Consider the following 15,313-nt stretch of genomic DNA (forward strand, 5'->3'; position numbering starts at 1 on the left):
GCTCAATCGAACTGCTATATGAGACTCAACAGGCTTATAGCACTGAATCACAATGTGCATAAATTTATGACCAAGAACAATTGCAATAAAAAAAAGGATTGTTTGCTTTTGTATATACAATTCATTACAGCCCTGATGTATAACATGAAACATTAAATTTATCTTTCACTGATCAGCTTGCTGTTATTTCCAGTAACCTTTTTTCTCCCCCATACGATTTCAAGCATTCAAAGTTGTTCTTTTCTATTTGAAGATGTAAGGTTACTTTCTTGGGCAAATTTTTCTTTATTTTGCGTAGAATAAAACTGAAGAACAGTGCTAACCCTACCAACTTATTGAGTTTAACAAGATCTATCAGTACTTCTACAGTACATTTGGTTGAACCAAATGGACACTAAAGCTTACCAGTGACGTAAGGGTGGATATCTGCAGGTATTTCAAAGCTCTGCTGTGTCACATGAAAATGACAGCTAATTTTTCCAGAAAACTCCTTTGCCAGATTTATGATGTTTCTCTGGAAGATAAGTTCATATAAAGTATTAGTTGTATTCTAACTACAAGTTCCTCAAACAATAGAGACAATGATGGATGAGGAAAGGTTATATAGAAAAGTGGCTAGGGAAAAGGAAGGATGAGAAACAAAAGGGGAATAAAACAGCATACCCTCCTGATTATTTTTTTGGAATGTGTAAGCGATTTGTTTAAGTGCTCTTGGCCCCATTAAATTGGCAGCGAGGCCACGCACACGCCATAACTTAAAAGGGGCCAACTTGTGCATGGCCTGCATGGGAACCTTTGGGTTGTTGCTTGGCTGAGAGGGTCTTTCCCTATACCTACTTCACTGATCTCGTGAGCTCCAATACATGAACTATAAATCATCCAGAATTCTAACCTGCAGATCAAATACAAAATCCTCATTATGTATTCTATTCTAGTTGAATTCCATTGACTTCTTGCCTTTCGTATTTTGATTTTCCACATTCTCAGCTTGAAACCTTTTAATGGTCTCACTCATCCCAATTTCTACAACCACTTCCAACCCTAGGACACTGCTCACCTATCTTCTACTCATCCAATTCTCGTCTATCCTTCATTTCTCTTCCTCACTGAGCTCATTCATCAGGACTTTAATGTTCAACCATTTTGTGCACTCTAACTCTCTCTCCCCAAACTCTTCTATTGTTGGGTGGCACTACCGCCGTGCTAAATGGGATAGATTTCGATCAGATCTAGCAGCTCAAGACTGGGCATCCATGAGGCGCTGTGGGCCATCAACAGCAGCAGGACTGTACTCGAACATAATCTGTAACCTCATGGCCCGGCATATTCCCCCACTCTACCATTACCATCAAGCCAGGGGATCAATGCTAGTTCAATGAAGACTGCAGGACGGCATGCCAGGAGTAGCACCAGGCATACCTAAAAATGAGGTGTCAACCCAGCGAAGCTATAACACAGGGCTACTTGCGTGCCAAACAACATAAGCAGCAAATGATAGCTAGAGCTAAGCGATCCCACAATCAACAGGTCAGATCTAAGCTTTGCAGTTCTGGCACATCCAGTCGTGATTAAACAACTCACTGGAGGCAGTGGCTCCACAAACATCCTCATCCTCAATGATGGGGGAGCCCAGCACATCGGTGCAAAAGATAAGGCTGAAGCATTTGCTACAATCTTCAGCCAGAAGTGCTAAGTGGATGATCCATCTTGTCCTCCGCCAGAAGGCCCCGGCATCACAGATGCCAGTCTTCAGCCAATTTGATTCACTCCACGTGATATCAAGAAACAGCTGAAGGCACTGGATACTGCAAAGGCTATGGGCCCTGACAATATTCTGGAAATAGTACCTGAAGACTTGTGCTCCAGAACTTGCTGCGCCCCTAGCCAAGCTGTTCCAGTACAACTACAATGCTGGCATCTACCCGGTGATGTGAAAGATTACCCAGGTATGTCCTGTACACAAACAGCAGGGCAAATCCAACCTGGTCAATTGCTGCCCCATCAGCAAAGTGATGGAAGGGGTCATCAACATTGCCATCAAGCGGCACTGCCTTAGCAATAACCTGCTCACTGACACCCAGTTTGGGTTCCGCCAGGGCCACCCAGCTCCTGACCTCATAACAGCCTTGGCTCAAACATGGACAAAAGAGCTGAACTCCCGAGGTGAGGCGAGAGTGACTTCCCTTGACATCAAGGCCACATCTGAGAGTATGGCGTCAAGGAGCCCCAGCAAAACTGAAGTCAATGGGAATGAGGGGGAAAACTCTCTGCTGGTTGGAGTCATACCTAGCACAAATGATGGTTGTGGTTGCTGGAGGTCAGTCATCTCAGCTCCAGGACATCACTGCAGAAGTTCCTCAGGGTAGTGTCCTCAGCGCAGCCATCTTCAGCTGCTTCATCAATGACCTTCCTTCCATCATAAGGCCAGAAATGGGGATGTTTGCTGATGACTGCACAATGTTCAGCACCATTCGCAACTCGTCAGATACTGAAGCTATCCATGTCCAAATGCAGCAAGACCTGGACATATCCAGGCTTGGGCTGACAAGTGGCAAGTAACCTTTGTGCCACACAAGTGTCAGGCAATGACCATCTCCAACAAGAGAGAATCCAACCATCGCCCTTTGATGTTCAATGGCATTACCATCACTGAATCTCCCATTATCAACATCCTCTGGGTTACCATTGAACAAAAGCCGAACTGTACTAGCCATATAAATACTGTGGCTACAAGTGCTAGGAATCGTATGACTAGTAACTCACCTCCTGACTCCCAAAAGCCTGTCCACCATCTACAAGGTACAAGTCAGGAGTGTGATGGAATACTCCCCACTTGCCTGGATGAGTGCAGCTCCCACAACATTCAGGAAGCTTGACACTGTCCAGGGCAAAGGATTGGCACCACATCCACTCTCTCCATCACCAACGCACAGTAGCAGCAGTGTGTACCATTTACAAGGTGCATTGCAGGAATTCATCAAGGCTCCTTCGACAGCACCTTCCAAGCTCACGCCCATTATCACCTAGAAGGACAAGGGCAGCATAGATGGGAACACCACCACCTGCAAGTTCCCCTCAAAGTCACTCACCATCCTGACTTGGAAATATATCGCCATTCCTTCACTGTCGCTGGGTCAAAATCCTGGAACTCCCTTCCCAACAGCACTGTGGATGTACCTACACCACATGGACAGCAGCTGTTCAAGGCAGCAGCTCACTACCACCTTCTCAAGGGCAACTAGGGCTGGACAATAAATGCTGGCCCAGCCAGCGAAGCCCACATTCCGTGAATGAAAAATAAAAAAAAATATTCTGCTACTTTGCTCCCAATCTTCAAACGCTTCCTTAAAACTTTTTTTTCCCAATCGCACCTTTGGACCCCTCCTGCTCAGGTCAACCTTAACTGTGAAGCACGTGGAATGTTTCGTTACATTAAAGGAGCTATATAAATATTGTTAGAGGTCTACAGCACATTTTTTTGGTACTGCAGAGAGAGCATTATTCTGAATTTAAACTAATATTCCTGATCTGGGAGTGTTTAGATAAAGAACAGTAAAGAGGAAAATTGTTCTATTCCTTGGCCGTGGCTGATTAAGCACAACAATTAAATTATTTTCTTTTTAACATCTTTGAACATTTTGTCATCATATCCTTAATTCTACATCCCAAAGGAGAAACACACACACAAGTGTAGGTTGAAGATAGGGTACATTACAGCCCTGATTCCAAGAACACATTAACCTACTGGAAATGTGAAGTTAACCAAATTTCAACTGGTGCACTAAATGGTTGCAAAAAGTACCATGAACAAGGTAGCAACTTATTCTGACTAAAACAGAAGCAAAAGAAAAACACAGGGCAACAGCACAAACTAACAACTGCTGGCCTTTCTTGGCTAAGAGGAATTTTAAACAAATATGACCAAATGGACAACATAGACCATTGCATTTATGTGAATAGCTTTGAGGACGGAGCACTAAAGGAAACATTAAAACTTCACTGGCAGCACAATGCTTCGAGATCAAGACTAGAAAAATTAGGTTAAGCCACCAATTTAATATGTTGCTATATTACATTATACATTACAATAAAATCTAGTCCAAATTCTGCTCTAAATCAGTTTGTAGAGCAACAGTATCCACCCATCATTGATCTAGTCGATCTACAGATCGGCTCTATGGTTTGAAAATGTAAAATAAAAGTAAAGGTTAAGCTAACCTTGAAAAGGAGCTCATCTGTGTTTTTGGCACTATAGTAGAGATGTACTGATCCAGGTTTGTATTTACAATATTTGCTTCCTTGCGATCTGTGGAGATCCACTACGTGCAAGAGTATGGAATACAAGGGATTAATGCCCACTCCACCTGCAACTAATAACAGGTTCACTGGAGAGTCAGAAGGTTGAGGATCAAAGAAGAAATCACCTCCTACACGAAGAGTTACTTCTGAACCAACATCACACTAAGGAAGAAAATGAAAAGTTTTTGTTAAGAATACAATTTTTGAAAAAAAGGCATTTTCTGGAAAAGACAACACTGAAGGCTCAAAATATCTCCTGAGCAACTTCTGGCAACCAAAGACATGTCTTGCTTCCTCAAATGAAATGAGAAATCAGATTTCATATTATTAGGCAAAACATGGTCATTGCATTGCTGCAGAACTTGCCCTGCAGCTAATCTAAATGTCACCGCACATTATTTATTACTAATTCAAAAACAACATACAACAAAAATAAAAAATGTTAATTTCGGCTTCTTGAACATTGTTTAATTTGAAACGTAATGCCAGAGCTTTGAATAAATTCCACTAAAATTCATCATGCTTTAAAAAAAAAGAGAATATAGGCCATGCCATTCGTTAAATTCTAGTGTTGTTTTTGTTCCTAGGATAGGCGTTCTGTACAGAAATGTTGTGAATAAGTTAAATTGACTTGAATAACTCCATGGGTAATAAAACTAATATTTTTACAAAATCAAAAAGAACTTCACAAGCACATTATTTTTCTATTTAAATGGGTAATCCAATAGTATCTGCCCTAGGTTTTTTCTAGCGCTTTAAAGTTATCAGAATACATTTCACACGGTTTTCTATCACTACCATTTGAATGGCAATGTTAGTTGTGAGAATAGAATCAAGGTTAACACAGCAGACACATGATTACAATTTCGCTATAAAAACAAAAAGCTAAAAGCTACTGCGGATGCTGGAAATCCAAAACAAAAACAGAATTACCTGGAAAAACTCAGCAGGTCTGGCAGCATCGCTGGAGAAGAAAACAGTTGACGTTTCGAGTCCTCACGACCCTTCGGCAGAACTGAAGTATAATTAGGAGAGAGGTGAAATATAAGCTGGTCTAAGGTGGGGGGCGGGGGGAGAGGGAAGTTGAGGGTGGGGTGGTTGTAGGGATAAGCAAGCAGTGATAGGAGCAGATAATCAAAAGATGTCACAGACAAAAGGATCAAAGAGGTGTTGAAGGTGGTGATATTATCTAAGAAAAGTGCTAATTAAGAATGGATGGCAGGACACTCAAGGTACAGCTCTAGTGAGGGTGGGGTGGACAGACTAACAAAGTATTAGTTGTAGATTTAAAAATAATGGAAAAAGTTGGGAAAAGAAGAATCTATATAAATTATTGAAAAAAAAAGGGAGGGGGAAGAAACGGGGTGGGGATGGGGGGAGGGGGAGTTTAAGATCAGTGAAGCCCAACGCAAACTGGAGGAACAGCACCTCATCTTCCGACTAGGCACTTTACAGCCTTCCGGGCTGAATATTGAATTCAACAACTTTAGATCTTAAACTCCCCCTCCCCCCATCCCCACTCCGTTTCTTCCCCCTCCCCCTTTTTTTTCAATAATTTATATAGATTCTTCTTTTCCCACCTTTGTCCATTATTTTTAAATCTACAACTAATACTTTGTCCACCCCAGCCCCGACTAGAGCTGTACTTTGAGTGTCCTGCCATCCATTCTTAATTAGCACTTTTCTTAGATAATATCACAACCTCTTTGATCCTTTTGTCTGTGACATCTTTTGATTATCTGCTCCTATCACTGCTTGCTTATCCCTACAACCACCCCACCCTCAACTTCTCTCTCCCCCCGCCCCCCACCTTAGACCAGCTTATATTTCACCTCTCTCCTAACTATACTTCCGTTCTGCCGAAGGGTCATGAGGACTCGAAACGTCAACTGTTTTCTTCTCCACCGATGCTGCCAGACCTGCTGAGTTTTCCAGGTAATTCTGTTTTTGTATTACAATTTAGCTGTTCAATATTAATATGGCCGCCAAGGTTTAACATGGTTAAAAATTCATTTTTCTCCCATTCTTGTATACCGTATTGAGCGTAACAGGATACTGAAGCTTTTTTAATCTCCCAGTGATTGATGATCCCAATATGGGAACCTTGGATTGTCTAGGATTGTCTCAGCACAGAGTGGTCTGCTTGAAGTAACGAGTATTGTGGGATTTTGAAGTTCTACTTGGGCAATCAACATCATAAAAAGAGGTTATCTGGTCATTATCATATTGTCCGGGTTGCTGTGTGCAAAATGGCTGTCATGTTTGCTATATTATAATAGTGACTACACAAAGTATTCCACTGGCCACAAAGCACTTTGGGATGTCAAGTGGTCATAAAAGGCACTATATAAAAGCACATTTATTTCTTTATATCTTGTAGTTGGAAGCATTCATACTGTCTGTTCAAGACAATTCCATGCTGACTCCAAGTTCATTCATGTGGATGTGCAGCATTGATATATACTTATACTTTCTAATATGAGTGAATTTCCAAATAACTGATTGAAACATAATGGTTAGCTGTGCTATCTGTAAAGACTGAGGATGGAATACAAGATTTGCCCCATGATGGCTGCCTTTTTGAGGCTGATCATAGGTCAATGTTAAAAATAAAATCCTGTGATCTGAAGAGGAGTCATACGGACTCAAGACGTTAACTCTTGGTTCTCCCTCCAGATATTGCCAGATCTGCTGAGTTTTTCCAGCTTTTTCTGTTTTATTTCAGATTTCCAACATCCACATTGCAGTGTGGCTCACTTATACATGCTAGAAGCCACATATAATGAAGCCACATATAATCACACACAGGACCCTGCTCTTTGCAGATAGAAGGAACTTGTCCATGCAATGTGCCTTTTTCAACTAAACAAAAGCATAGGGGACAGCCATTCCGTTGTTTATTCCCCAAGGCAATGCCTTGACTAGAGTCAACCTGCCTGGTTTGAATTTGAACAAAAGCTTGGCAGTTAACTGTTTGCTGCTGCATTAGCCATGGCAAAGCCTCTACTAATCAGAGTCCACTTACTAACCAATCAGCAGTCTCTTCTCATGCAGTATAAATTGTTGTTCTCTTTACTGTTGGTTTATCTTGTGAGCTGTCTTGATGAGTGCAAGATAAAAAGCTTCAACAGCATGTCTCTTTTTTGAGCAATACTTTAATATATAGGCATTTAAATATTTGCTTTAGTAATAAACAGAGTTTTGAATTTAAGTTTTAAAAATGTACATCAGTTGTGTAATTTGGATAGAAAATTCAAAATTTCAAAGACAATAAAACATACAGTTAGATTTTTTAAAACAGCTTACTTCTTTCTAGAGTTGAACTAACATCTTCTGGGTAAGGTGATGGAGGCAAAATCTCTATTTACTTAAGTGACAGTAACTTACCTAAAAGGCAGTTAGATGATGCAGGGGGATTGTGGAATTCTATGGAAGCTAGTTTGAGCTATATAGCCGCCTTCATCTGTACTCATATTTTTGACTTGATTGGAGGGGATTTGGAGATTATCTCAACCCAATCACCAATTACTCCCTTCCCGGAACATGCTGAGGTAAATTTCTAAGCAAGCCCTCCAGTACTTTACCCTGGTGATAATCATTCAATTGAGAAGCTGAATAACGAATGCCAGGTGATTAGACATCAGAGGCATCACAGCTGAGCCCAATCCTGCCCTTGAGCTCTGTTCATACAAATGAAATATTTACTTGGATTGATGTGGACCAGCAGCTGTGGTTCATTTTCCTTCCCTAACCTTAGGGCAAGAGGTCAATTGTAGACCCCATCACCTCACCAAAATAGGTGAGATAGTTAGCTCAGCACAGATCAGAGATTGATCTTGGGATCTTCATGATCCATAAACCCAGCTACAACTGGAGAACCTCAACCAACTAAGCTTCAAATGACTGTTGAAGTTTAGTTTGAGCATCAAAATCTAAGACAATTGATCCATACCAACACCCTGGCATGCCATTGTAATACACTAAGTTGCGCATTCAAGAGTTTGATGAAAGTTTCACTTCATTAAAACGGTATATGTAACACATTTAGTGGTTTCAGCTCTACATTATGAATTCAGGAGAACTGGAAATTTTTCATATTCATGTGGTCCATTTTGATTTGGCAATGACCTTTGAAAGTTGCACAGAATAGAAAGTTGTACCGAACAGAAAAATCACCTAGTCTAAAGATCCAGGAACAGACACTGAGGAACCTACAACACACATGTAGACTACAAAAGTCTGAAATTGATGGTTGTGCTTGCATGCCAGCTCACCTGAGCACAAAAGAAAAAATGAAGCACTTTCATTAAATGGCATTTGCTAAGCAAATAAACATTATTTTCTAAAACATACAGAATTTGAAATTCAAATTAGAATATTTCTGAAACAAAAAGCAATTCGTAAAATTAAAAAGCCTTTACTTTTGTCTTGCATCATTGATATCAGTTATATTCAGCCAGTGAAACAGATAGTGTCACAGCACCAACTAGTGGTAGCAGAATGAATACAAATCACAACTTGGAAGTCACCATAGTGTGGGTTATTAATCCTGAATTCAAAAAAAATCTGAAACAACTCTCACCTTTGACATTGTTCTGCTTGCTTTCAGTTTAAATGCAAGCTATAATTAATTTCAAATAAGGAACAGAATTAGTGTACTACTGTACTGAGATTTCTGTGAAAGTACATTCACTCATACTGCAACTGTTGTTCCAGCATACAGAGGGTGCCAATAATGGGTAATAGAATAGAAGAAATTTGCTTTATGAAATATTTTCCTCAAAAAGGAAAACTGCTCCTCAGTTTCCTCATCGTGTGTCTAATTTATGCAGATAACTTAGACAAAACATCTGAGGATAGCTGTATAAGCACCCTCTCCACTTTTAATATTCTCTGCTAACTCACTGACTTGGAAGTCTAAATAGCAGAGCTGGAATAAAAACAGCAAAATGCATTTCTCTCTCATGCAGATGAGGAAGTGTATAAATATTTAACTCAATGATTTGATACAATTAAAAATATAATTATCCTTCAAATTTGCTGTAAAAGCGAGAAAAGTCATCTTTAAAATTTTAATTCCTTACAGCAACACAAATGTGGAATGAAGTGCATATAGAGAAGAAACTATTCCAATTACTTATCACAGAATTGAGAAATTTTTATTATGCTATATAAACAGTATAATAGCATAGCGGTTATGTCTCTGGGCTACTATTCCAGGAGCTTAGGCTAATAATCTGCAAACCAGCGTCTGCATCCCACAATGGCCATTTGTGAATTTGATTCCAGATAGTTAAATAAATAGGAATAAAAAGCTAGTATCAGTAATGGTGATTATGAAGCTATTGTTGTATAAACCCAACTGGTTCACTAATGATCTTTAGGGTCTTAGCCCATTCTGGTCAATGTGACTCCAGAGCAGCTATGCAGTTGAATTAGCCTAATAAGCTGCCACAAAAAAAAGGTAGAATAAAATAGGACAGATTACCTGGCTGTGACATAGGCATTGGATTATGACACAACAAAGGTTCATCCAGTCCAGTCGACCTAGAGAGTCCAACAACATCTGGGGGAGCTGAATCAAAATTGGGAGAGTTTTCCCACAGACTAATCAAGCAACAGTCTGAATAATCAATTCACAGTGTCACACCGAGCAGCCAACATCCCAGGTTCCTCCATTACCAACCCTAGGTGTGCTCTTTCCCATTGAAAAAACAGATCCACCAGAGGTGGCAGCACAGTCACGAGGGAGCTGCCCTGGGAGTCAATGAGACTTCATGGTTTCAAGAGTCAACAAACTTGGGCAAGGAAACCTGATTCCCACCTACTGCCATCAGGAGACGAACGTTGAACACCACTGGGAAGCACCACCTGGAGTGGCAAGGGCACTAATGATACTCCGTCATCATTGTTCATCATGAAGAGTGGCTCGGAAAAAGTACTGCTGAGTTGGCCAAGTCCTGAAGGACATAGGTACCAGCCTAGCCTGCAGCAGGTCATGAGAGTGCTAAAAGAAGAAAAACTCACCTCATTTTGACCTCACCAACCTGCCTGTTGTAGATGCACCCGTCCATGGTAGGAGTGACCAAAGCACAGTCTGCATGGAGACAAGTTCCCATCTTCACACAAGAGGACATGCTCCATTGTGCTGAATGGGATGGATTCAGACAGATCTAGCAGCTCAAAACTAAATATCCCTGAGGTGCTGTTGGCCATTGGCAGCAGAATTGTATTCCACCACAAAATGTAACTTCTTGGCCTGGCATAACCCGGACTACCATTACCATTAACTGGGCAACCAACTGTGGTTCAATGATAAGTGCATGCCAGCAGCAGCACCAGTTGTAAAGAAAAATGAGATGCCAATCTGCAACACAAGACTGAATGCATACTAAATAGCAAAACAGCACCTCTGTCTACAGAGAGGTGCGAAGTGATCTCACGCCAAATGGATCAGATCAAAGCTCTGCAATCCTGTCACATCCAACCGTTTTCATTCACTGATGTTGATTTATTTCTTTTGAAACTTGGGAAATTAAGAAATTGATTTAGTTACCTGAGTATGAACCCAGTCGGCAGGCGGATGTTTGCTGTATTTTACTGCCAATTCCAATGCGCTCTCCCTCTCCAATAATCCCGGGCTCGAACAGATAGAAAAGCCACCAACTTGAGATGTGCCAGGGATAAAGAAATCTACCCTTTAATGAAAAAAAAACTTTTTAAATAAGATTACACCAATTGACAAGAAATTTGTAGAAAATCCATAGACATGAACTGATTAAACAGTGTGATTAAGGTGGTCTTATTTGTGGTGGAATGTTTGTAAAACTGGTACTTTTTCAATGTTTATGTCAATTACAATTATTTACACTACAATCTTTTGATGACATGTCACTAATAACAGTCTTAAGCCTTAGTGCTTCCCATTTCTGAAGATAGCTGTTCAGTGCTGAAAGCTTAAAATGAGTTTTCGCAATGTCGAATACCAAAACAGACCAATGACAGTATCCAACAGGTAAGCAGCCAGTGTAACTCTGATGTCACTTCATACTGTTTACTCAAATAGGAAAGGTACCATATTAGGACAAAGTGAGTTACACAGCTCAGTCATGCATGAAATATTCTTCATATTCCACTCAAGGCTACACTTGCTTCAGCAATTCTTGCATATGTCTCGCCTTCAATATAGACAGCTCGTGAAAGCATCCTGCAGTAATAAGTGGACTTATCCACTGCTGATATGTCCTGGTCATGGACTGAAACCTTGGGCTAGACAGAGTTTCCATGGAGCAGGCTGGTGCAGTTTTCTCCATGCTGATTGTAAAGCCAAAGTTGTTGTATGCATTGGAGAACAAGTCCATGCTACATTGCATGTCTAGCTCTGAACTGACAGCTAGTGCATCATCATCGGCAAACGGGAAATCGCAAAATATGTCCTTGGATACCTTGGTCTTTGCCTGGAGTCATCTCCAATTGAGCAGCTTCCCGTCCATGTAACATCTGATTTCGATACTTTCCATGACGGTGATCCTGGCATTGAACAGCATGACGGAGAAAAACATGAAGAGGGTTGGCGCTAGCATGCAGCCCAGCTCAACTCCATTAGTGACTGGGAATGGGTCAGAAGGCACAGGACACATGCGAGCATGCAATCATGGAACTGTCAAACCACTGATGAATTTATCAGGGTAGTCAAATTTCTCCATTACCTTCCTAAGGCCTTGGTCAGGTCGACAAACATGGTCCATGTTCGGTTCTTGACATTTCTCCTGGTACCCACCAACTGCAAGCACCATATCACTGGTTTCCCTGCCATTCTGAAACTGCATTTGCTGGCAGCAGATCCTGGTCGAGATGTTGCACTAAGCAGTTCAGAAGGTTTCTGGCGAAGATTTTGCTGGCAATGATGAGGGGTGAGATTCCTCTCTGATCACCGCAAGATTAGCAAGTTTCTTTCTGCTTGTACAGGTGGACAATGGAAGAATCCGTGTATTCTTGCAGGATGGTTCCTTGCTCCCACATAGACTGAAAGAGTTCAGTGAGCTTCTTGACCAGGCATTGACCTCCAGCCTTGTAGAAATCTGCAGGATAGTCTCAGCTCCTGGAGCTTTATCACTGGACAGGAGTTTGATTATGTTCGTCGTTTCAAAACAGCATGGGAGAATCAAGAGAGCAGTTGATGGCAAGCTGTGGCAGCCTATTGATTGTTTCTTCATTGATGAAGGCCAATAGAGGATGCAGTTAAGTGCTGTGCCCCATCTTTTTAGAATTTGGGTTTTTTCTGTGAGCAGCGTTGGCCCATCGGCACCGTGGATTAGTGATGAACCCATAGACTGGGATCCGCAGACATATTTCAAAGCATCGTAGAATCTCTTCTAGTCTTTGTGGTCTGCATGCGACCGGACTTCGTCTATTTTCTGATTCAGCCAATTGTCTCGCATCTCTGAGCTTGCTTTGGACATTCCTGCGGATGTCTCGGCAGGGATTGTGCTTGGATAGTGATGACACGTCATTGAGGTAAACTCTGTAGAGACGATGTTTCTCCTCCAGTAGTTTCCAGATTACCTTATTGTTTTCATCCAACCAATCTTGATGCTTATGACAGTTAGGACCAGGAGCCTTCAGAGCAGTGGAATACAATATATCCCTGGAGGTCATTCTCAATGCAGTGGGTAGTCATTTTCGCCGTACACAGACAACTCAAGTTTGTCAGAGAGATTGTGACTGCTAGAGAGATTGTATCTGACCATTTCCTGCATAGAACCTTTGTTGTTACGCTGGTTTTATGTAAATGGAAGTTAAGTAAAACTTAATATAGGCACTTCATTGGAGCATTATCAAACAAAATGTGGCACCAAACTACATCAAGAGATATTAGGATAGATGACCAAAAGCTTAGTCAAAGAAGCTGGTTTTAAAGACTGATTTAAAGGAAGACAAGGTAGAGACAGAGGGAGATTCCAGAGCTTAGGGCCTAGGCAGAAGGCATAGCACCAATGGTGGAGTGATTAGAATTGTGGAGTGAGGCCATGAAAAAATTTGAAAACTAGGATGAGTAGTTTAAAATCGAGACACTGCTCAACAGAACTTGATGTGAATTTGGACAAGATCAAGTTTACGGAGGGTGGAATATGGGAGGCCTGCCGAGAGTTCATTGAAAGAGTCAAGTCTAGAGGCTGAAGCGTTCAGCAGCTTATGAGTTGGATTGGGCAGAGTTGGGTAATACTATGGAGGTGGGAGTAGGCAGTCTTGATGTTGAAGTGGGCGTGTGGCCGGAAGCTCATCTCCAAGTCAAATATGACATCAAGCCTGTAAACTGTATGGACCACTTAGTTTATTAATTAGTGTTTAAAATTCAAACATTTGTGAGAAAGCATTCCAAGAATCTCCTAGAAAATTATCAAATTTTGAACTTTCAACATTTCCATTTTCTCTTCTGGCAATCATATTTTTCCTCCAATACAAGTGTAAAGATATCGTGTATACTGACTGCTTAAGTTACAAAGCCCTCGTGCTCTCATGTCAGAGCTGTGGCAACAATTTTTGAAATTGAAAAGTCAACATCTGAGTTTTTTTTATATTGACAGACATGGCCCTGTTTGTAAATAATTCAGGTCTCAGTGCCCAGCTATAGTTTGATATTAGATACTGTGTATTTGGGCTGTTACATTTACCATTAAAGATAATATTCCTTTCTTCAATTTCTTAACATTTTGACTCTGCTCAATACCAACAGACATCTCTGAGCAGTTTACAGGTAACAAGTAGACATTGAGCAGGGTAAAGAAAGGAAAAGGAGGGTTTAAGAGCAAAAGTAAGCCAAAGGGAAGGGTCTCTAGAAGGAAAGAGTGGGAAATGATAGCGCAGAGATGCTAAAAGAGGGACTTAGACAAGGCAGGGACACAGCAGCTGAATTAGAAATATCAATGAAGTGAAGGGAGTAGCAAACAAAAAATAATACTGGGAGAGATTATGGAGGACTGGATTGGGGAATGGGGTGCAGCAGGAAAGAGATCGTGGAACAATCTGAAGATGAGAAGTTGGGCTATGTGAAGCAGTAGAGCTTTGCAAAAAGTACAAGGTTGGGGTTCTGGGTCTTACCATAGTGAGAACAAGGGCTGCGGCACTCCGGCTGGATTGCAGTTTATATATGTGGAAAATGGGTAAGGTAGCAAAAAGCAGATTGAACAGAGTTGATAAAGGTATAGTTTAGGGTTTCAACAGCAGTGGTGGGGGGTGGGGGTGGGGATAACCAGGGCAGAGCTGAAAAATGTTAGAGGTAAAAGAAAATAATTAACAGTCTGGGTGTGGGAGTGAAAGGCGAGTTCCAAAACAGTTCTTGCAACTCTGCTCTTAGCTTGAGGCAGCAACCAAACAGATTAATATCACTGACACCAATTAAACATGCATTGGTGTTTGTAGAAACTTAAAAAAATTCTTTCATGGGATGTGAGCATCACTGGCAAGGCCAGCATTTGTCGTTTTTCCCCCAGTTTCCCTCGAGGTGGTGGTGAGCTGCCTACATGAACTGCTGCAGGTGCATGCACAATGCTGTTAGGGAGGGACTTCTTTTGACCCAGCGACAGTGAAGGAATGGCAATATAGTCCCAAGTCAGGATGGTACATGACTTAGTGGTGCTGTTTCCAGGCATCTGCTGCCCTTATCCTTCTAGGTGTTGGAGGTCATGGGTTTGGAAGTTGCTGTCAAAGGAGTCTTGGTGAGTTACTGCAGTGCATCTTGTAGATGGTACACACTGCTGCCACTGTGCATCGGTAGTGGAGGGAATGAATATTTAAGGAATGATTAAGCTGAAAGATGGCTTTGGTTTCCTTTGGTTCAGCTTATTTTTGCCATTTTGTAAAAACCTGTCCCCCCCCGCCAAACTGATTGTGCTACTATTGGCAAACATCCCTGAACCTTAACTTTCACTCTGCTACCTGATTTTGGATTGGGAAGAAGAGGACATCCTAAATACGACAGTTCATAAACATTGTAAAGAATTGCAACCATTTT

General features: G+C 41.3%; 1 protein-coding gene across 2 annotated transcripts in view; it reads right to left on the bottom strand.

The window, feature by feature from the left end:
* Window positions 1-15,313, bottom strand: part of oxnad1 (oxidoreductase NAD-binding domain containing 1) — a 38,416-nt gene that overhangs the window by 6,255 nt on the left and 16,848 nt on the right. For both annotated transcript variants that reach the window (XM_078538553.1, XM_078538552.1), the window contains exons 4-6: window positions 10,856-10,997; window positions 4,219-4,461; window positions 406-514 (exon numbers count right to left, since the gene is read on the bottom strand). In XM_078538553.1, coding sequence (XP_078394679.1) covers window positions 406-514; window positions 4,219-4,461; window positions 10,856-10,997 — 494 coding nt within the window. The remainder of the gene's footprint in view (window positions 1-405; window positions 515-4,218; window positions 4,462-10,855; window positions 10,998-15,313) is intronic.

This window comes from Cetorhinus maximus, chromosome 3, assembly GCF_964194155.1.
Source record: "Cetorhinus maximus chromosome 3, sCetMax3.hap1.1, whole genome shotgun sequence".
Classification (NCBI taxonomy): Eukaryota; Metazoa; Chordata; class Chondrichthyes; order Lamniformes; family Cetorhinidae; genus Cetorhinus; species Cetorhinus maximus.